The sequence below is a fragment of the Lagopus muta genome, chromosome 5 (assembly GCF_023343835.1).
Source record: "Lagopus muta isolate bLagMut1 chromosome 5, bLagMut1 primary, whole genome shotgun sequence".
Lineage (NCBI taxonomy): Eukaryota > Metazoa > Chordata > Aves > Galliformes > Phasianidae > Lagopus > Lagopus muta.
This window is the reverse complement of record NC_064437.1, coordinates 23,829,626-23,852,449: the sequence shown is the minus strand read 5'-3', so window position 1 is coordinate 23,852,449 and position 22,824 is coordinate 23,829,626. Positions and strand designations below refer to the sequence as shown.

At 51.0% G+C, this 22,824-nt stretch overlaps 1 protein-coding gene across 2 annotated transcripts in view; it reads left to right on the top strand.

Annotated features, from left to right (window-relative positions):
• The first annotated feature begins 4,062 nt into the window (after window positions 1–4,062).
• Window positions 4,063–22,824, top strand: part of PRRX1 (paired related homeobox 1) — a 32,521-nt gene continuing 13,759 nt past the window's right edge. For both annotated transcript variants that reach the window (XM_048946813.1, XM_048946814.1), the window contains exon 1: window positions 4,063–4,574. In XM_048946813.1, coding sequence (XP_048802770.1) covers window positions 4,334–4,574 — 241 coding nt within the window. In that variant the 5' untranslated portion in view covers window positions 4,063–4,333. The remainder of the gene's footprint in view (window positions 4,575–22,824) is intronic.

The following is a 22,824-nucleotide window of genomic DNA, read 5'->3' as shown; positions in this document are numbered from 1 at the left end:
GCTCATGGCATTTCCAGATGATATCAAGATGTTTGGGATTAAAAGAAACCGTGATGTTAAGTTTACGGCTTAAAATGACCGTCGACTACCTGGTCCCCACAGATCTAATAATGCAGCTCTGCATGGGCAGGAGAGGAGGAAAAGAGGTAGATTTTGACCCAAGTGTGCAGCAGAGGTCTGTGGGTCTGTAGGAGAGAGGGCTGCCTCCAGGCTGGCAATGTGTGCACACACACATGTAAGGCAATACACATACACATGTCCTTGTGCAGGTGCCCTTTGTTCCCAGCTCAGCCTTGTTCTCATCCAGCCCTGAACAGAGCTGCAAAGAGGGTTTTGTAGCTGCAGAGCTGTCTTTGGCTCTCCAGCACCGGGGTATTGGCAGAGGAGAGCCCAGCACTGGAGATATTGCTGGGGATGGGATGGGATGGGATGGGATGGGATGGGATGGGATGGCATGGCATGGCATGGCATGGCATGGCATGGCATGGCATGGCATGGCATGGCATGGCATGGGATAGGATGGGATGCAATGGAATGGGATGGAACCATGTGGCTGCAGCCGAAAAAGGCTCAGAAGCAGAGAGCTGCCCTGATGTGATGTCTCTCATCGGCTTGCCTGTAGGGAGCTGAGTTTTCTGGGGGGAAGGTCTATCTCAGGGAAACCTCTCTGCAGAGTGGCTGTCAGTAGAAGAGGAACAAACATTGTTGCAGCCTCCTGCCTGCTCAGTCACCCATCTCAACAACAGGAGAGCAGCACTGAGGACACCTGCATGCTTCACAGGAGCTGAGCACCTTGTACAGTCAAGGCTAAGGACTGCGGAGCAGTAATAAATGGCATTGTATATTTTGGTCCTGGTATGTTCCAGCTGCTTGTCTGCTTGAGAACTTTAACCAAGGTTATGGCTGTAGGTGCTGGGAAATCCCTGCTTGGACACATGCAAAAGTGAAGGAAACATTTCTGAAGGTTTATACCACACTTGGATAGCCCATATTATTGGAGCTGAGAGCCACAGGAACTTCCAGGTGCTGGGTTTCATGGGAAACTGCAGGAATTAGGATGGATGCTTGAGTTAGAGACTCTCCTTCTTGATATGCAACTGGGAAGAGAGGGAAGAAAATCATAGCATTTGGTTCTGCCTTACGTCCTTTGAGGTGGCTACAAGGTAGAAGACAGGTTTTTAGGCAGGGCTCTGGGTGGTGAGCATAGGACCCAACTGGGGCTATGAGAACCCAGTTGGGGTTATGAGAACTGTGGTATCCTATCACCTCCCTTTGGGTCTGCTGCCAAGGACAAACTGCCTGTGCACCAGTTTCCCCATCTGACAATAAGATCAGATGTGTTGAGTTCTCAGCAGACAGCAGTGTGGCTTGTGCCTATTTATCCAGAAAAAGTGTATGACACCTGGCCATTGGACACTCAGAAAGGATGAAACTGAAGCGTCTGAGTTGGTAGCAAATACCTTATCTTCTTCTCCTGGAGAGGGACACAGAGGTGATTTCCTTGAGCACTCACATAAGGTGACAATCTTAAACTTTGAATCAAGTTAAATGAAATGGCTGATGAGGGCATGTTTTTATGCTCGTCCTGTGGAGGTGATCCTACTCCTATTGTAATAGCAGTGTGAGATTTGCAATAGCTCACCCAGGAGCTCAGAACATGTCCTTCATCCACTCCCCATCCTCATCTCTCTGTTTGTCTTTTGCTTGTGGTTTTCTGGGGCTGCTTTGGTCTATCACAAGATGAGTCTGGTAGGGAAATGCTTCCTGCCTGTCTGATCTTATCCGGGTTATGATCCGTGCCAGGCTCTGAACACAGAGATAATACAGCTGGCCAAAGTAGCCTCAGGTGGGCTCTTTGAAAGCCTGGTCTCATAGGCCACAAAAAGATGTGCCTCAAGCCCTCCAGCTGCTTGGCATCCCCAAACATAGAAGCTAAGAAGCTAAACTACAACTGGGGCTGAGTGCAACCTATTTCCTGCATGTCAGAAGGTGCCTTCTCCTATCCTACCCATTCCCTCAAGGTTTGCCTGATGGCCAGTATAATAGGATACCCTGCTACACTGAGTATACACAGAGCATCCTTCCATCTCCTAGCGGGATTTCTTCCCATAGATGAAAGCTTCTGGACCAGAATGCACTAATCCTGGTTCTGAGGTGCTGCTATGTCTATGTTGCTCTTCTGTGGAGGATGTGTTTATGGGGAGCACTCATGGAGTACCAACATGCTTTCACTTATCATCACTCCAGGGCACCTGCTGGTACTGGGTTGAGTTCCCAAATCCTGAAGCCAAGAAACGTTTGTTTGAGGGATGCCCTTGAGCAGGGGAACATGTGAAAAATAAATGAAGATGCTTCTTTCCTTGGATATCTGTGAGAATATCAGTGAAGGAAGCACAGAGAGTTGCTCTTCCACATTCTGTGGCTTCCGCTGGGGCTGCCTGGGGGGTCAGAGCAGTCTCTCCCCAGTTGTAGCAGAAATGCTAAGTCACAGCCTGAAGCAGTGATTGAGCACCTGGTGGAAAGGCAGGGCCAACCCAGGGGAGCTCAGGTGTGTGCAATGAACCTGAGTGACCAGAAGGTATGGAGCCAGGATCCATCCCTTCTGAGACCTTACTGAAGGATTGGCAGTGGAGGTGTGGGCATCTCTTGCTGGAGATCCCTGCATATCTGAGGCCTTCCAAAAGTAAGCAGCTCTTTTCTTTCATTTCTGTAACTGTGGCTGCTGCATTTGGGCTCATTCTCATTTGCTGTAGTCAAAGATTTTGCCACCATGCTAATATCATCCCATTGCAGCATTACACCAGTGCAAAGGGGATGGATGTGGTTCAGGTTCCCTAGCATAGCTGTCAGGTCAGCTGCAAAACTGATTAGGAGAATGAGAAGAAAGAAGGTAAAACTGCCTGAGAAGTGGTCCGTTATATTAATACCCATCCCAAAAAGGGACACACTAGTATGCAGTGAGGCACTGCTGTTGGCACAAAGACGCACATGCAGTATTTTAGGTGTGAGTATACCCACACATATGTGCACAGCTTTGCCCCACTGTCTGCTCTGGGCAGTCTTGCTCTGCCCCAAGCTGAGCACAACAGAGCCCTGCCACACTCATTTGGGTCTTTGAGACAGCAAAGGGTAAACTGGGATTGGAGTGGGGGCCTGAAAGCAAACTAATGATGAAACTGTCTCCTCCATGCCTGAGCCTTAATTAAATGCATGGAGAGGCTCGGGGAAGCACATATGTTTTCAATCTGGAGCCCTTTGATGGCATCAAATGTTCTTTCCCCAGATCAGGGGGGATGGAAATTCTGGGCTGGCTGTGGCAGCGCCGATCCCATGCTGCAGCTATTGGGATGTGGGGTCTTGGGTGCCTGGTGAAGCGTGCCAGCACCCCTCTCTGCACCCACCAGGCTGCCCTCAGGCCCTGCTGTAAAGGCTGAGCGCTGCCTGTCCTTCTGCTTGTCTGCGTCATCAGGACCTGCTGGGACCTTGGCTCACTGGCTGCAGCGCTCTGAGGGTCCTCCTATCTTTCAGTCTCCTTTGCTCTTTTGCTTTTTGGTCTGACTGTTGGTTGGCTTTTTTTTTTTTTTTTTTTTCTGCTTCTATTTTGCTTTTTTTTTTTCTTCTTTTGCTACTTCTCGCCTGCCTTGTTCCTTAGTTTCGTTGCACTTTTTCTTCCCCTCTACTTTTTTCCTTCCTCTCTCTCCCATTCCTATTACTCTTTCAACTGTATTTCTCATTTTCACCCTTTCTTTCTGCTCCCCCAAGGGCCGTACCCACCCTTTTCCCGCTGACCATACCCCCCACCCTCGCATCCCTCTAAAGAGGACTGAGAGCCGCTTCTTCCCCGTCTTCTTCTGCCCGGTGCCCCCCGCAGCCGCCACTCATCCCGGCCGGGGGTGGGGGGCCCCGCTCCGGTGCCACGTCCCGGCAGGGCCGCCCTCCACGGGTACCCGGCGGGCCGCCCCCGCCGTTTGAAGTGCGGCCCGGAGGGGCGGAGGGAGGAGAAGGAGGGAGGGGAGGGGAGCGGAGCGGCCGGGCGGGGAGGCGGAGGGACGGGGCGCACCCGCCCCAGCCGCCCCACAGCCATCGTTCTCCTCCCGGCCGGCGGCAGCTCCCGGCGCCCCGAGCCGGCCTCTCTCTTCCCTCCGGCATGTTTTAAGGCCGGCCCTAGCCGCTCTCCTTTGGGCTTTCCTTCCAGCCGCCCCACCGCCGTCGGGTCCCCGTTCCCCCCGCCCTCGGGCCGTGCGCTTCCCCCCTCGAAGGGCCGGCGGCTGGGGGGGGAGCGGGGGCGGTGGGCGCCGGGGGGGCGAGGGCAGAAAAGCCCCCGCTCGGCACCATGGCGTCCAGCTATGCCCACGCCATGGAGAGGCAGGCCCTGCTGCCAGCCCGCCTCGACGGCCCTGCCGGCCTGGACAATTTACAAGCCAAGAAGAACTTTTCCGTGAGTCACCTGCTGGACCTGGAGGAGGCGGGCGACATGGTGGCCGCGCAGGGGGACGAGGGCGGCGGCGAGCCCGGCAGGAGCTTGTTGGAGTCCCCCGGGCTGACGAGCGGTAGCGACACTCCGCAGCAGGACAGTAAGTGCGGGAACAGCCCGCCACCGCTTGGGGAACCGAGCAGAACCGGGGAGCGGCGCGGCAGGGTCGGGGCTGAGCGCGGGGCTGAGTGGGACGGGGTTGGGGCAGAGCATCCGTCATCCCTTCCTCTCTCCCTCCGTCCATCCATCTCTCCATCCGTGCTTCCGTCCACCCATCCTTCACCCGTCTGTCTGTCCATTCATCGCCCGTCCCGTCGGAGCCGGCCGCAGCTTGGAGCTCTGCGCGCAGCGCCGTGGTTCCGTGCGTGGTCGGAAAACGGAGCAGCCTCCTTGCCGAGCCTCGTTTCTCGTCGAGCCCTGCTTCTCGCCGGGCCGCCTGCTGCGGGCCCCTGCAGCCCCCAGGCGCGGGGCAGGGGATGAGGCAGGGCAGCCCGTCCTAAAGGGCCGCAGTAGGGCAGCGGGGAATGCGCACAGGCTTGCGCGGTATTTTCCAAGCGCAGCGCTGTGCTACGGGAGAGCCGCGGAGGACTGGGGTGAGGTAGGTGTGCAAGTCCCTCTGCCTTTCCCCTCCTCGTTTCGGTTAGAAACGCGCCCTGGACGCGGTTTTCGTTGTGGGTCGGGTCAGGCGGCAGCCGCTGCGGGGAGCGGAGCGCAGCCAAGGACACGGGATCCCTTCCGAGGGCTCCCGGTGAGAACTCCCCCCTCTGCCAGCGAGATCGGCCGGGCCGCCAGCGAGAGGCGAAAAGAACGAGAAAGGAAAAGCGAAAATCACGGTTTTCGTTCCTTTTTGGTTTTCGGTTTGTTTGTTGGTTTTTTGTTTTTTTTTTTTTTTTTTTTTTGCTTTGTTTTGTTTTTTTGCCTCTCGCTGGCAGCCGCCGTATATAAACGAGCGGCACCGTCACGGTGCTAACACAGACCGGGCCAGCGGCACCGCCACCCATCCCCGGCTGTAGGGAACCCTCTCCTTGTGCCCCCCCGGCCCATCGCTGACTTTCCGCTGGGTGCTCGGAGCCGGCCCGCAGCCCCCCCCCCTCGCCGCCCCTACACGGCTTCTCTCGGCTTCCCCGGGCGGGGCTGACGAAGGGGTAACACACCCAAAAAACGGCGTTTCCCCAGCGTGAGACGCCCCCCCCCCCCCCCCCCCCGGGCTTCACTGCGGTGACCGCTTCTGTCTGGCGGAGAGGCAGCGTCCCGGGGCGGCTTTTCCTTTGCGGAGGGGACAGGAGCGAATCGAGCGCCGCTGGAAAACCGCTTTAAAAACGTCCCTTCCTGAGAGCCGGCAAAACGCATTTTCTGGCCCTAAAAGTGTGCGTTCAGTGGGTCAGGGCGGCAGCGATCGCCGTTGTCCTGTGGTTCGACTCCTGTCCTGCCCGGCTGCGGCCGGGCGGCCCCCGACATAAGCAACGAGTTCTGCCAACAGCTCTTTTTTCCCTCCTTGTTTTTGCCCCCAGTTTCGTTGATGGTATTTAACTGGGCCCCGGGTTGCTCGTGGTGCTTCCCGCTGCTGAGCTCAGCCCGGAGCAGAGAGGCTGCATTCCCCTGCTGCCCACGTTGCTCTCAGAACGTTGAACACTCCATATCCTGGTCCAGGGATATGCTGCCCATCCAGCAATGCCAAGCAGGGGGCAAACTGCCCCTCGAAGTCAATCGGGGATTCTCCAAATGCCGTAAAAGCTTGGATGCCGTTGCAGCGAATTAGGAAGTTTTAGAAGTATTCTAAAGCAAGCCGAAAAGAATAGCGTGGATAAATCCTCTCTGTCTCCTTGGGCAGAGCTGTCATCTGGGCTGCGTGGCTGTTTCATTGATGTGTTTAGTAGCCCCAGTGTGATCCGTGCCTCAGTTTCCCCACCTGCAGAGTGTTCTGCTGTGTGTGCGGGAAAGGGCTGTGTGAGAGCACGGTGCAGAATGAGAGCTGGTTCAGCAGAACAGCCAACGCCGAGCTCTGTTGTTCTGTGTTACTGAGGACGAGAAGGGAAAAGCTGCTTGGAGATATTGTGGGATGTCTACAGCGTCTACAGAAAATGTTCTTCTAATCTGGAGGAAAGTCGGCTGGCCTGCTGTTGTGTTTTGCCCCGACCTGTAGCAGCAAACCAAAGTTCTGGGTGACACAGAGATAACAAAGTTTTATCCAGACTTGTGGGGCTGGGGGAACTACATTACCATTAATTCACTGTGAAGGGGTTGAGGGGAAAACATTTTTCCTATTGGAAAAGAAGGGAAAACGGCATCTCTGGGAATAGCTCAGATCGTAATACGTGTGGGGAGAGCTGTCAGTGTGTAACAGGATTTCATCAGTGGTGCTGCAAAACCATCGCTGCGTCGAGTTCAAATTGCAGCTCCGCAAACCTGAAAAGCTGGATGGTGAGCATCCGTGCCACTGCCCTGCAGCTGGGAGTTGAGTTCCTCTTCACTGTACAGCCACCCGAAAGATACGGCTGCACTGTGTTTGCTAGCAAGATTTGCATTGAGACCAACTGAAGCTGGGATGAAAACGCCGTCCCAGTTCAGCAGGGAGGGCTCCCAGGGCTTCCCAGCAAAGGGACGCAGTGCCCTTTGGTGGTGGCAGGAGCCCAATGGTGGGTTCCCAGAGCTCGTGGTCCTGAGCAGGATGAGTCCTCCAAGCATGGGGCTGCGGAGCTAACAGTTTGTTTTGGAGATGGCATGTTTGCCATCTGCTTTTTTTTTTTTTGGTTTGTTTGTTTGAGTGTGACTGTTGACGGCTCGTAAAACAGTGTGGAGAGCGAGCAGCAGAAGAAAAATTGGTTGTGCTCTCAGTTCTCTCGTGAGGAATGAATAAACCCCACTTTGATCCAGGACGTGCTCAGCTTCTGCATGTTGGGGTTATTACTGTCCCTTAATTTTTCTTGGATACAATGGGGTGGCAGCCTGGGGCTGTGCTTCTCTTCCAGCCCACGTCGGGCTGCTGGGGATGGGGTTGTGCTTAGGCAGCTCGCTGGGTATGGGGATGCAGGGATGAACCAGGGCAGGAATGATTCCATCGCCAACTGGGCTCCTGCCCTCTGCCTCCGTGTCTCATTGCCGGCTGTGGGCTGTTTGTGCAGTTAATCACCCCTTTTTAATTAAAGCAGGTGCAGGTGCTGCAGGAAGAGAAAATGATTTGTATGTATGTTGAATTATTTCTCCTTTTCTTGCTGATCTGGTGTTGTGGTGCCTCCCCACCCTGTGTAAAACAAAAAAACAAACAAACAAAAAAAAAACCCAAAACCATGGGGAATGTTGTAAGGAGAAGAAGAGCTCTGCCATTGCTTTGTAATGGGAAGAGCGGTTCGGGCGCTGCCGAGGTATACGGGAAGAAAGCAGCAGGGCTGTGGGGTTTTTTACAAACTTGCTTTCTCTTGAAGCTCTAAAGGGCTGTTTCTTTTGTGAAATGCAGCCCTCATTCCCAGAAGCTGCTCAGACTGAGATAGGCAAAGAACGGGCTGGAGGCAGGAGCTCACCTCGCAAATGAACGAAGTGAAGCCTGAACCACGCAGCAGCGCTGAGCATCCATCCACGGTGCCGCCGGGAATGAGTATCCCAAACCCAGCCCTCCCCTCCCATCCACTCATGCAAAAACTGGGGATGGGTGCTCATTTTGAGGCACTCCTTTGGGCTGTTTGCCTGAAAGAAACAGAGCAGCTTGCTGCTTCTTGCAAGACTGATCTTTGTGCACACCAGCAGTGCGGCGGGCATCCTAGAGCCTGCCTGCTTTGTCATTTTGCTCTCAGGCCGGTTGGTGTGTGATTATTTGGTTAAGCATTGCCTGCTGTTTGATATTTTTTCTTGCATCCTTGAATGCTGTGATTTGAAATTGGAAAAGCTTTTTTTTTTTTTTTTTCATGTAGATTTCTCTGTCTTCTGGCTGCCTACAAGAGACAGGAGTGCAACTCTGTCACATGCAGAGTCCTGAAGAAAAATGAAACGAAAGCAAAGCAAAGAATGGACAAAAATGGGCAATTTACTGTTTTTAACAGAGGGGTGGAAAGCTATGTGAATGTGAAGGAGGGAGCTGAGTGTGTCTGAGGGTGCTGATTGCACTGCCCTCCTTTACATGGACAAAACCAGGCTTTTATTTGTGCGTTTCACTTTGTTTTATCGCAATCAGATTTGCTTCCTGGTTCTCATGGTCTCCTAATTTGCTGATGGCGTTTGTGTTTGCAGCCCATCCGCGAACGCTTCCAACTCCTTAATTTGAAAAAGATTTCACTGAAAGTTTTTACTCCTTTTTGTTTTAATTCCCCCCCCCTCCCCTGACGTAATGAAAACAGTGCCATGAAAATGAGATTTTGAAACATCTCGTAAAAAAGAAGCTTAAAGGTTTGATCTAAACTTCCAGCAGGCTTTGAACGAACATCAGCTTTCTGTCATCTGTGCTGAGTTTCCACTGTTAACTGCTCCGTTTTCTGTTTTTTTGGTGGTGTATAAAACAGTCGCATGGGAAAATATTATCTCAGGGTTAATTTGGGCAGTCCTTACTCACACAGGTCATAGCATGCGATTCAATGGGCTGCTTATGCCTATGCCAATTGATGAGTATTAGCGTTTAGAGGCTTGACCAGCAGCCTTGAGTCGTGCAAAAAAAAAAACCCTTTTTTTTGAGGCCGGTGGAATATTTCTGCGGAGGGATGAGGCGCTGCTGTCTGTACTCAGGGGCACCATCCTTGTGCATTTTGGCACTGGTGCAACACGTACCCAAATAGTGATGGTAGGGAGCCTGGGGTGAGAGAGAGCATGGACACTGCATGAGCAGGAGGAGCTGGCAGGCTTTAAAGCTGAGTGCTCTGACAAGGCAGGCACAGAATTACATGGCCATAATTCCTTCAAGGCAATGGTCTTTCCTTTTTTAATCCCTTTTTTTTTTTTTTTTTTTTTTTTTTTTCCTCCCCTGGTGACTGAATATACTCTCATGGTTTTTGAGATCACCAGAATGGCTTGATGAGATTATAGGTGTTTATTCTCGGTCACAAGTTGTTTATGGTATATTTAATTGTTTTGGAAACCTGTATGAAGTAGCCCTGAGGGAGCTGCGCTCCTGCTGGGCCTCCGTTGCATAATGAAGCACATCACGAGTATGACCAAGTGTCACAATATCCCAGCCTCGGGCCTCTGTTTTGGGGAGGATGAATCACTGCCTTTTGGTTCCCCACCCTGCTCCCTTTCTCTGCAGCAAAGTGAGAATCCCCATGGCCTGGCAGAGGAGCTGCTGTCCAGGGCTCTGTTCTGGCTTTGTCTGGACTGTCCTTGTGGCTTTACACTCAGATTACAGAGGTTTCAACCTGTGCATGGGTGGTGGAGCACAGAGCGTAGGTCTGGTTCTTTGAAGGATGGTGCATTGCGTGGTTGGTGTATGTGGGATGTGATGTCTGGAGCTGAGAGAGCTGCCATCTCTGAAATACCCTCAGTCCCAGTGATGCTCCCCTGAGGGGCAGGAGTATGAATTCAACCTCTCACTGGCTGTGCAGAAAAGTCCGTCTGAACAGCACTATGTTACAGACTCTATGGCTTGAAGCCTATGAATGTAGACCCCATTGCCACCCGCTTTGCTGGGTGTGCAGGGGTTTGTGCTTTGTCACTCCATGTTGTGACAGCCAGGGCTTTGAAGTCCTCCAGCACCTCAGTTGGCTGGCTGTCCCTTGGTACATCGGTGTGTGACATGTGCCTGTCCTGCCATTTCCCTTCCTGCCTGCCTCTGCTCTACCACAGCCACAGAAGGTATCATTTCTCTTCCTGCACTTTCTGCTGGGCCCCCATGGAAGGCGCCCTGATGTGGGGATGGAGCTTACTGCACGTCCGTTGGGACCACTGCAGCGTTACTCAGAGACAAATTTCCCCAGAATGAGAGCATCCGGAGGACGCTGGCTGGGCTGGGAGCAGTGCTGGAGCTGGGATGGCCTCCTGCAGCGGAACGCCTGGCGTCTGCAGGGCCGAAGCCGGGAGGAGAGCGTGATGAGCAAGCCAGCCTTCATCTATTTCAGCTTACGTAGCTTTCTGGGCGCCTCTCTCACTGCAGAGGCTAAGGAAAGGTTATAGCTTAGAGCACTGTCCCAGACAGTCTGGATTTGCTGTGCCCGGGACCTCATGGTGCCGTGTGTTCCTGGAAGGGAAGGAGAGCAGAGAGGTGAGGGGAGCCAGCTGTGCTGTTAACAAGTCACTACATCCTATCGTGGTGTACAGTTATATTCCACCTAAATTTTCCCCGTTTTCTGGCTGGAGGCATTTTCTGACAGGAGAAACTGCAGTCAGTCAGCAAGGCTGTTGGGCAGGGCGGGTGTCCAAAGAGCCACTCGCTCTCTGCCCAAGGCCCTCTCCTCATTGCCACGGGCTGCTCAGGCAGCACAACTGCTTTTGCGCTGAGAGCTGGAATTCGTCAGGACCCAGGGACAAGGAACTCACCAGCTCTCCGGTGGCCTCCTTGACCAAAGGAAAAGCAAATCTATCCTTGGCCCTGTGTGTCTGGGGGCAAGATGAAATTTCCAGCATGGAAAGGGAACATGGCATCCTGATCTGAGGAGAGCGGCAGCACTGGGAACAAAGCAGGGTGCCTTGGTGTTGTGGGGAAGGGTCCAGGCTGCTCCCAGCCCTGTCTTGTAGCCCATGTAGATGCCAGACCAGTCATGATCAAGGAGTTTTTTTAGCCCATGGGGAGCTATGCTAGTCTGTGCTTTGCTCTTGTTTCCATTGTGTTTGAGGGTGGTGAGCTGGTGAAGCTGTAAAGACCTGCTCAGCACTTCTGGAAATCATCTGCTTTTTGGAAGCATCACTAATATGACCCGTATTTAGGAAAAAGAATTGTGGTTGCAGCTTTTGAAGAGCTGCTGCTTCTAAGCTTCAGCTTAGCAGACAGGATTCTGCGGGGATGGGTCGGACTTGGGTTAGGAGAGGTGCTGGGCTGTAGCGGTTCTGCATGGCATCTTGGTGACTCTCTCCCATGAAGGGAGCAGCACAGAGGTTTGTGAACCCAGCGTCAAGTCCTTTCTTGGGATGGGTCGCTCTCATGTTGACAGTGCTCGAAGGAGTTGGTGGATGTTCTGTGTCTCTTCCCGAAGCGTGCTTGCTCAATTTGGCTCTGGGAAGTCCATCTCCACACCCAGGCTGGTAATGCAGCCTGTCTGTTCCAAAGTGCTTGAGGATAGGTGAGCAAAGGTGGCAGAGATTTTGCAGTGAGAGAGAAACAAAAGCTTTCAGAACAGGGCTGGAACTGATCTCTGCATCCTACTTCCTTCACCTGAATGCTGATAGGATTCTGCACTCTGGGGACCTAAGGTGGTGGAACCACAGGTCTGGATTTTGTGCTCAAATGAAAGGCAGCCCGTCAGGGAGGCTGTTGGTCTGTTCTGTGCACAACCCAGGCTGCATGGGGCTGCTCTGCTTGGGGTGGGGTTTGTAAGGTACAGATTTTGTGCTGGTATTGCGCTTGCACCCAAAATCTAAATAGAAAATGGTTTTTGGTGTGATTCTTCTTCCTCGATGTCGGTAGACGTGGCCCAGTTTTTTATTGCTCCAAAATTCCTTAGTGCAGCATTTATGCCTTTTTCCTGTGTTCTTGCTGCAGTATCTTGGCCAAGTTCAACTGGTTGTGCTCAGTTTCCCTACTCATAGAAATGGGTCATGATCCCAACTCCTTAATAAGGGGCTTTGAGATCTGTGGGATAGGTGGTATATAAGAGCTTGGCTTTAACAATGATTTGGGAATATTCTCTTCCCTCCGCGTCTCCTCCCCAGATGGTTGTTAGTTAATTTCCTTCCATCTCTGCAGTTGACCACCTTCCTTCTTAATTAGCTGATTAGCTATAAGGAGATCCCTTTCCATGAACCAGAGCAACTTCCAGCAAGGATTCCTGCAGGGAGCCTGTTTTGAGCCTGCCTACATCTGAACCCACCTCACTCCTCGGGCTCAGGTCTGCTGAACACCATGAGATGGTTGGGCTGTCCCAGAGGATGCAAGGAGCACCCAGTATCCAACAGAAATTCCCAGCAGCCCACAGGGATGTTCGCGCTCTTTTTCTTGGCTATTGCCTGGTCTGGATGGTTGGGCCAAAAAGATCTTTGCTTACAGTTTGTTTCATTTGGACACTGATGTGTCTCATGGAAACTAAGGGAATTGCTCCGGAATAAGAGTTTGCTATGCATTGCTTGTTTGTGATTTGGTTTTCATTGTTTCTCCTTTAAAAAAAAAAAAAAAATCCCACAAAGAAACAGCTAATCAGTGAAGAGAAACAATCACCTGTGATTTAGGAGAGGGATCTCTCACTGTAAATAATAAATTAGTGTCAGGAGACCAAGCAGACAGAATGGTTGATGAATATCCTGCGGGCTGAAAGTTGTTTATCAAGCCTGTTTGAAGGCTTATGACTAACAAGCTCATTTACAGAGTTTGGAGCCTGTTCATGAACCATTCTCCAGCTGGGAGGATGTGAGAATCATCAGAAATTGTATTCACAAGTTACTTGATCATTTAAAAAAATGATCAAACAAACAAAAGACTGCTCTTTGGAAGGGAACTGTGAATTCCTCTTCCTCCCCACTGGGTTTTCTGAGGCATTCCCCTCAGGAAAACGAGGGGCCTGGAGAAGAATGCAGAAACCCCATGTCGCTGACTAATGGCTTGTTCAGTGTGAACCCTTCCTCCGTGTGGCGCAGGGTGCGCATCATGGTACATGGGGTGAGGTCTGGTTGTGATGCCCAGCAAGATGGATTCGTCCCATCCACACCAGTGGCTCCTAGCCAGGGATTGGCACTCGCCCCAAAGGAAAATAATCACTCTTGTTTCTCTGTGAGGCTTATGGAGCAGATGTCTCCTCCAAGCCATGGCCCAAGCCTTAATGCACGGTGCCGTGTGAGAAGGCAGTGGGGGAGCTATCAACCTGCTGCCTCTATAGGGGAATATGAATCTGCTGTAAGGAGTGCTGTTGCTCTGTGCCCTTTGTGAATCATCAGACTCAATGCAAGAGCTGCATCTTTGTGAAGTAAGACAGATGTTTTTTATCTCCTCGTATCACCTGTAGTTCTGCTTCACTTATGGGGTGTCCTCATGTGCTTGGCTCCACTTGTGCTCGCTGAGTGTCAAAGGCACCAACTAAGTGAAAAGCCCGGAGATAGAAAGCAGTAAGGAGAGCTGCAGAACCCATGGTCTAGAAGGAAAGAGGTGCTCGAGGGCAGAAGATGACAGGAGAACAGCCTTCAAATACATTCAAGGCGGGTATAGACTGATCTTCAGGTGCATGTACTTGTATTGCAGCTGGAAAGGTCCTCCCAGCCCTAGTTAGTTAGGGTAAGGAAGCTCTGGGAGAGATGATGGGAGGATTCTGTGGGGACTCCAGATGAAGATCTGCTGAAGACAGACGTCTGAAGGAGTGAATATCATATAGCTGATCCTGCCCTCGGGTCTCTTGGATGTCCCTGCCCACGTTACAGTGATACTGGGGGATTTCGGCAGGCAAGCACCCATGTTCTTAGCCTGGTGCTCTGCCTGTGCTGGTCAACAAAGTTGCAGTGTTCATTCCAGGACTGTGTGCAGAGCCGTGGCTTCCTCTCAGTGCTGGGCTTCCCATGCCCCAGCCTCTCTGGCCACGGGCTGCCTCGGTAAGGCTTTGCTCTCCACTGGGTTTCCCCATCTCTGCTGGCTTTTGCTTGTGTTACATATCCCTTTCCCTCTCATTCAAGTGTGTTGACAAGAGCCATTCCAGACGCTTGCAATGTTGGGTTTGAATCCCTTTCCGTGACTCTCTAGGAAGAGTTCTTTGTTTTCTCTTTAATCCATCAGAAGAAGATAGAACAAGCCAGGGGCTGTGAGCAAAAGCCAGACAAGCATTCAGAGGAGGCAGAAAATACTTTTTTTTTTTATTTTACAATGTGATGTAGTCACTAGAACTAAGTAGAAAGGAGTGTTAGCTTCTCAAGCCACAAAGGCCTGGAAGACCTTTTGGAAGATGCAAGTCACTGGTCTTGCAATTGGGTAACTGGGTGAGATGCTGTGGCTGGGTCACAGACCCCAGTGGGCCAAGCAGCTCTGTTCTGGCTGGGAGATGGAGGGATGTGCTGCAGCATTCCTGTGTGATTCCATGTCAGGGGTATTCCTGCCAGGAAATCAGATCACAGGACCAGATGGAGAACGCAGATCCACGCGGTGCAAAACTGTTTACAGGTTTGGAGCAAAACATAGTGAGAAACAAAAGAAAAAATGTGTCCTCATCGCTGATTGTAACTCAAGCCCTTATGTGAAGCAGCTGCCACGCTTGTTTGTAGGACAATCCCCTTTCCAAAGTCCCACTGTTACGAGTAGCAGAGATAGGAAAACCTCTGCAGAGCCACAAAGAGTGAAGATCAGGCGTGGAAAGGGCCTAACTTGATCTTGTATTTTGGGACCTCTTCAGACTTGACTGAGGCTCTGAAGAAAATAGGCGGTTGCAGAAGATTTCTGGTGTTCCTGGCCAGGTTGGAGAGTCTGTGTGAGCTGCATCTCATAATCACAACACAGTTGGCTTTGGGTAAAATGAGGAAAACAGGGAGAGCTGCAAATCTAATCAATGGGATGGGGGATAAGCACACTCAATATCATCTAGGGACAGAGGGGCTCTGAGCTCCCTGGAAGGATCAGAGACAGCTGCACAGGGCTGGCACTGAGCACAAGAAGCAGTGGTGACAGCAGTGATAGCAGCGAGCCATCCCTCGCTGCCCACATCCCTCCATTTTGTGTTTAACTTGTTGCCAGCCAAGGAGGAGCTCACCGAAACCAGGAATTACCAAAGAGCAGTGGAGAGGTGGGTGGTTGGGCAGTGTTCACAGTGCACTGCCTCACCCTCTGCCTTACCATCCATCCCTCCAGCCTGCAGGGGCCGGGGCCATCCCAACCCAGTAGGTGTTGCCCAATGCTCACAGTTGTGTGCTGTTGGCCAAGGAGGATTCAGGCGCTGCTGTTTCCAAATTTGTTCCTAAAAGGACCAGTAGGTAAAACGTGCTGAGAAATGGTTTGGAAGATAGTTTGGAGGAACTGCACTTCACTGGGGTATAATTGATAGTAGGGAGAGGGGAAAGGTCAAAATAATCTAACTCCTCTTAAAATGTTACTGGATAGAGTTCCTAAGTAAGTCCTGGGTGTGAAGAGTTGGAAGGTCTCTGAGTTTCTCACAGATCTTCAGGGTGCCCTGTGTGTGCAAAAGGAGGTCTGTCCTAGGGGAAAATGCCCACCCAGCAAGAGCTAGTACCACTGCCCAGTCTGCATTCAGGGATGTTGCTGGTAATTGCAGAACCAGACGGGCTTTGCTGTTATTCTGGTGCCATCTACTGGTCCGAGCCTACAGGAATGTGCCGAGACAGCAGGAAAAGGGAAGGAAACGTGAGCGGACGGTGTGGGTTGCAGGAGCCGGGTGCATCAGATCTCTTCATTTGTACCAGGCTATCGGATTTGGGAAGCTGTAGGGGTTACCTTTGCAGTTTGTGTTGTTCTCAAATTGCGGTTGAAGTTGGCCAATGACTTTAAAGCCATCGAGGCAGTAAGGGATGTAGCACACATCACATCATAAATGATTGCTCAGGAAACCCAGGTGAAAGCAGCTGGAGCAGCTGGGCTGCCCTTTTGGAAGGTATCTCAGAGGGGTTTGGTGTCAGAACTCCGCTGGGATGCATCTTCCCTTCCATCGTTAGCTCTCCCCCACCATACTCTGCGCATTGGCTTTGGTGTCCTGGTGGTGGGGGGCCAGGCTCACACAGTGCATCTCCATGGAGAGGATGTCCTGTGTTGTGGCTGCTTCAAAGGGCTGAGGCCCTTTTTTGGCTTGTGTCACTCTGATGCGGCAAGGCATAGCCTGCCTTGAGCTCAGCCAGGACTGGGAGCAGCGGGGAGGGAGAGCAGAGAGAGGCTAGAGGTCTTCAGTGGGGTTTTCTGACAGCTTTTCCTGCTTTTTCTTTAAATTATTATCGATTTTTGTTTTGAAAGTGGCTTGTCTGCACTGGGTCCCACAGCCTTGTTCATTCTTCATGTCCCATTGAAGATGGGGATGACAGGTCTTTCTGTGGCATGGCATGGAGTAGGGAGGTCTCATGTGCCAGGGGCCGTTGCAGGGGTTCTGCACTGTTTTGGGAGAGCCTGGCCATTCCAGGCAGTGCCAGTGGTGCAGCTCTGCAGGTGGTTGAAGTCGGTTAGGCACCCATCATTTGGGGTGTTGCTGTGAGCAAGAGCTGTGGGGGTATCCCAGAATGGAAAGAGATGTTGGGATTCAGACTTGGGCTGTAAGCTATAATGAGGGAAAGATGCAGCCTGTGCCCAAAGAAGGGGGAGATGGTTTGAGAGGCTGGGAAACCTGGGGCTGTTCAGCCTGCAGAAAACAGAATGGGGATCTGATCACTGTTTACCAATATCTCTGTGAATCATCAGGTGAATGGGACCAGGCTCTTTTTGGTGGTGACCAGCAACAGGACGAGGTGCAACGGCCACAAAGTGGAACACAACTGAACACAAGAAAGAACTTCTTTGCTTTGAGGGTGACAGAGCCCTGGAACAGGCTACCCAGGGAGGTGGTGGAGTCTTCTCTGGAGATATTCAAGACCTACATGGGCGTTTTCCTGTGCAACCTACTGTAGGCAACCTGCTTTAGCAGGGGGGTTGGACTGGATGGTCTCCAGAGGTACCTTCCAACCCCTACAATTCTGTGATTTAGTGTTTTGTTACTTCATGCCAGGGTAATAGGTCCATTAAAACTGCCAGGATTAGTTCAGAACAAATATCCAAGCAGCAGAGAAGTCTGTGGGAGAAACCTGTGTGTATCATGGCAGCTCTGTCAAGAAGGAAGACCTGAATTCATCTGCGTGTGAATGACGATCATTGGGAGCATTTTGCCTCCCCTGTTCGTGCGGCGCAAGATCAGAGTGCTGTAAGCCAGAATGAAATGTAATATTTGTTTTAGCAACCCATCCATCCTTCAGCAGGGATGAGGAGATGAATTCTCCAACTTAATAGGAGCTTTTCATCTGCTGCTCTCAGAGTCCTCCTAATGCTGGGAGCAGATTTGGTCAAAATATTTCTTGGATTTAATTTATGTGATGACTTTTGTTGGTTTTTTTTTTTTTTCCTCTTGCTTTTGATTCATGAAAGCATGTCTATTCATCAGGGGCACTTAAACTATCTGCAGAGTAAAAGCAGTGTCTGTGCAGGGAGCAGTCTCTGTGTCCTTGGCATTCTGCTGGCGCTTGCTCCGGTGCAAGCGCATGGCAGTGGGAGACATGCAGCTTGATGCATTTCTTCCCATCAAATGCTGGATGGGATTTCAGTGCAATCATTAGGCAATATTGGCTTGCAAGTCTGTGCCGGGAGAGAAAATCTGAATGATTTTTTGTCTGATGAAAAGGGAGGAGAGGGCTCCAGAATCGGTCAGAAATGCTTTATGGGAGGGCTGTCACTTACACGTGCCATGCTGGTACAGTGAGACCCAAGTACACTTTCCAGATCTGTGTGTCTTTGCTTGATCATGACTCTTCATTCTTTTATTTACCTATTTAGGTTGCAGATCCTGGGAGCATCCAGCTTTCTGCCCATGAACTTTTAGGCTGGTTGTGTTGTGAGCATTTCTTCCCCACATGAGCGATGCTGGGTGGCACCTGGAGCCAACTGAGGCCAGCTCCTCCATCCCAGCCCAGAGCAGGCTCGCAGGGTGTACTTCATCTCAAGCCAAGTGAAAGCTCCTAGTTGGAAGAAGCATGGGAGCAAGGGTTAATCTGAAGGCTGCAGACACCATAGTGCTGGGCAGCAACAGTGCAAAAGCTTTCATTTTCCCTTCTCGTGCAGAAATTTGGTGAGTGGTTAAATACCCTGCCAGAGCAAGGTAAACTAAGGGCTTTTGCCCAGTAAAACCCTGTCTTTGTATGTCTGCTGTAGCTGCGCTCGGGCTGGGGAAGGAAGCAGTAAAGTTCCTGCAGAGCACTTCACAGCTCACTGAGTGAGCACTGGGCTTGCAGCAAGAGCACTGAGTTATGTTGAACTGTGCAGAGTTCACTTTTGACAGCTGATGTGAGGACTCATTTTGAACCCAGAGGCTCTGTTACTTTCTCTGGGCCAATTCAAGATAGCACTAGGCTGCTGGGGGGCAGTCACCTTCTCCCTTTAGTATGTGCACCCCGCAAAGGCAAGGTGCAAAGCAAACACCAGGAAGGCCTCTGAGGTTTCCTTTTCCTGGAGCACTCAGCAAATAGGAATGGAAAAAGATGTGGGGTCTGGGGAGTTTGCTGGCAGAGCTTCTTCCTCTGCATGGAGAGGTGGGGATGGGGATGCGGCCATCTCCTGTCCTGGGATGCCACTTGGCAGCACCAGGGGCAGCTGCTGGAGGTAATGACACTCCCCCCTTCCTACCCCAGGTGCCACATGGTGACCGGATGACCCATTAATTCAGTTCCACATCCTTGGATCTGTCTGTGCTGTTGACTTGAGCTGTGGCTTAGAGATTCTTCCCAGCCTGACCAGAGCCATTTCCCCATCGGCTTTGCTGGTTCTCGTGGAAATCAGCTTGCAGTGCCTTGAGCCTGGTGGCTGAAGTCAGCAGCTGCATGAGGTTTGGGGACAGAGATATCACTGTCCTAAAACTGGTGGCATCCTCCTGAGCAGGGGCAGGAAGCTCCTGGAGCCCTTCTGAACTGGCAGCTTGCACTGAGCATCGTAGCCAGGCGTCTTCATGGTGTTTTATGGAGCACAGTCTGTTGTCATCGAAGCCGATGGCAAATTCCGTACTTTTGCAGCCGACGCTAAATGGATCTTTTGAAGGTTGTAATTTCTTGTTTAACCAATGCCAGTTGCAAATACTTTGTGCTGAGGAATAACCCCTTTGCGCCAAATAAAATACAGTGGAAGTCTGTGGCATGTTTTTCAGCATATTGTTAGTTACAGCCCTCCTGACAGAGCACATTCTATGCCAAAGATAAATGCTCGGCAGCCTTTTGCCAATTTATGTCCAAAAGGGCTTTTCTTGGATGTCCCCTTCTCAGTGGAAAATGCTTTTCTGTTTTTCCAGCAAACATTTAATGAGCTGCGTTTACAAGAAAAAGAGGACCTATTGCAGGATCAGACCATTCTGTGTTAGCTCTCTCTGAGCTGGATCCGTAGCTCTTTGGATGCTCTTATCTTTGTTACACTCCACACAACCAGTCCCGTCTCAACATTTTCAGCACGAGGCTGGGACCTGGTCTGGCAGGAGATGGCCTGATCTGTGGCCTTCATCCCAGTGCCTATTTCCAGGAGCTGTATGGAGAGCTGCATGAGGAGGAAGCCATGGACTGATGTGTTTATTCCTGCAACTGGGTGGAGATTGCCCAAGTGAAGTCAAAGGCTCTTGAGATTTCTGGGAGCAGCTGAGCTTTCTTGCCTCGGGGTGGGATGGCTTCAGAAGCCCTCTTGAGGGATGTAGTTGGTGGAGCAGAGTGGGAAGCCCATCCCACTCCTGCTTGTTTGCATCCAGACAATGAGCTGCTGTGTATGTTTACACAATGTGCCCAAGTAGTTTTAATTATGATTGCGATCACAATTGCAATATGACCTATTTCTGGTTTAGTTTGAAGTGACTTCCTTGTTGTCCACACCCCTCTAAGTGCTGTGAATGAAGCTCCAGAATGTGTCCTCAGAGAGCAGGATGTCTAAATGGATGGGGGAGGCAAAGCAAGGGAGGAAACGGAGGTGCAGTTCCAACACGTGTTTCTCTAGCTCATTGCAAGGGCCTCCGGCGATGAAGAGATCTGTTTAACATACTCTAATGACCTTCAAGAACTTAAGTCTGGCTGAAAGTCATTTACTGATTTCAGGAGGGCTCCAGCATGGAACAGAAGCCCTCATCCCATTATCGTTTGGAGGCTGGAGGGGGATGGTCTTCAGCCTGCCCTTAAGTGCTGCGTTGAGTGGGGCCCTGAGGGCATGGAAAACATCGCCTGACTCCCAGTGGTTTTGTTCAATATTTTTTTATTAGTCGGATAACTTTTTTTTTTCAGGCTTCCATTGCAATTTATATATGAATTCTGATGTTTTTTGGCTTAAGAATGCTTTCTACTAGACTTATTTTATTTTTATGTTAATTGTTAGCGAAAATAAGCATAGCAAAATAACCAGCAAATGGTTTTGCCAGTGGGTTGATCGAAAAAAACATGTTTTTTCTAGGGGAAAGAATTCTGTTTAAGAATTTCTCAGTAAAAGTAATTGGCATTGCTGGACATGACTGACATGAGGGAGTATGAAAAAACACTGATGCTAACAGGCCAGGGGACAGGAACTTGTGTCTTTAACACGCTGTATACAAGGATGCAGCCTTGCAAATTTGACTTCACAGCTTTGCCAATGTGTCTAGACAGCCCATCTCCACGGGGGAGAGGGAAGCTTATTTCCTGGACCCACTCCAGCTCTGACTGCTCCGATGAGACACGGCCGTGTCCTGCTCTACTTTATCAACGGAGACCACATCTCACTGCATGGGGGTAGTGCTAAGCTTGCTCAGCCAGAGTTGCAGATGGCCAATCCAGTGTGCAGTGACCTGGGTCAGTGATGGGATGCAGAGGCTGGAGCAGGAGGTGGGATGCAGTATGGGTGCGTTAATTGTTGTGTTGTATAAATGGTTGTGTTAATTGTGTGCCCCTTTGGGTGGGCTATCGAGTCTTATTTTGAGTGAGTTATTCCTATTCTAGGTAGGCATGAAGCTGGCTGTAGTGTAAGTAAAAAAGTGGATGCAATTAATTATCTAGAATCTTTAAAAGCCCTTAAATTGTGTTAAATTAGGTTAGAAAAGCAGCATTTATCTGCTAGCCCTGCAGCAGGCTGAGAGCAGCAATTTATGGCAGAAATATCCTGTGTTTCCATACAGCTTCCCTAAATCGTCTGATCCTCAAGGTTAGCATATCTGACTTTGCAGCCTGATGAAGGGCAGCAATAGGCAAAAACCTGCTAATATATTCATCACCTGGAGGCAAAGGTTATTAGTCCATGTTAAGGAACACGGTTTCCAGCACATCACTCATTTGCCCCAATTCACAGGAGCTCTGACAACAATCATTGTGCCTCCTCTGCTGGGAGTTGGGCTTTTCAAACTGCAGTGAACTTTGTGGACAGACAGAGGTTTCCATTTTTCAGCCTTTTGATTTAAAATCTCTAGATGATTGTTTGACTCTGGCAAGGAACCATTCAAAACACATTCCGAAATATTCATCATTCCAGCAGGCTAGGAAACATAAGATGTAGCAATTTATTAGCTAATGTAAAATGCATTCCCTGCCCAGAAGGGGCTGGGGATGGTGGCGGGGCACAGCCCGGTTTCTCTTGGCATGGCACAGAGAGGGGCACGGGGCTCATGGGAGCCCTTGGAGCATCCTCTCTGTGGTCCTGTTCTGCAGAATGCTGCTGTGTCAGATAAGTTACACTCCAAAATGGCCCTAAGTGCTCCAAAGGCTTTGCCTTCTTGAGCAGTGTGGGATATAAAGGCCCTTTATCCCCACCCGAGGAATGCGTTCCCTGTCGGGATGCTCGGAAGAGGCAGGTGGGCTGGATGCTGACAGCCAGGCTCAAGTTCTGTTATTTCTGGACCTCTTATGTCATCGTTTTTCCAGTCATGATCAAGAGGGACCCATAAAATGCATTAGTGGTCAAAATCTGGATTTCTGAGTGGAGCTCTGCAGCGGCTCCGCTCTGATTTGCATGTTACTTGGTGGCCTGATCTGGTCAAAACCCATTTATTCTTGGATGCCAATGAAAGGGGAGCACAGCCTTTGGGGAGCTGGTTTCCGCATTCTCACCATGCTCTGCACCTTCCCTTCTTGTTGGTGCTCTGGGCTCCACCAGTGGCCCTGGCCACCAGGCGAGGTGAGCTGGAGCCTGCTCTGCCATGCAGCTCAGAGGTCTGCATGTCTGGATGACAAACAGATGAAATATCCATTGAGAACAGCTTTTCTGTGCACCACTAGGGCCAGCTGGCGTGCATCCCACAGGTTATTGTCTGCTCGCACGGGTCCTACGTACAAAGCCCACGTCCAAGTGAATTTCCAGACCCTGCTGGGGTAGGGCTGTGTGATAATGGCACTGCTCAGCACGGCGGGGTCCCAGCATGCTCAAGTGAAGCTTTGCCCGAGTCAAGCTTTGCTGGTGTGGGTTGCTGGGCCCTGGTAATGTTTGCAGACTCTTGCAACGGCTGGAGCGCTTGGAAATGAGTCGTCTGCCCAGAATGCCTGTTAGCTCATTTGTAATCCGTCTATGGTCTGAGAAAAAAAAAAAATACCCCCAAAGCAGCTCTTCCCTGCCTTGGCAAAAGGTTTTTTTTTCTTAATCCATGTATCTG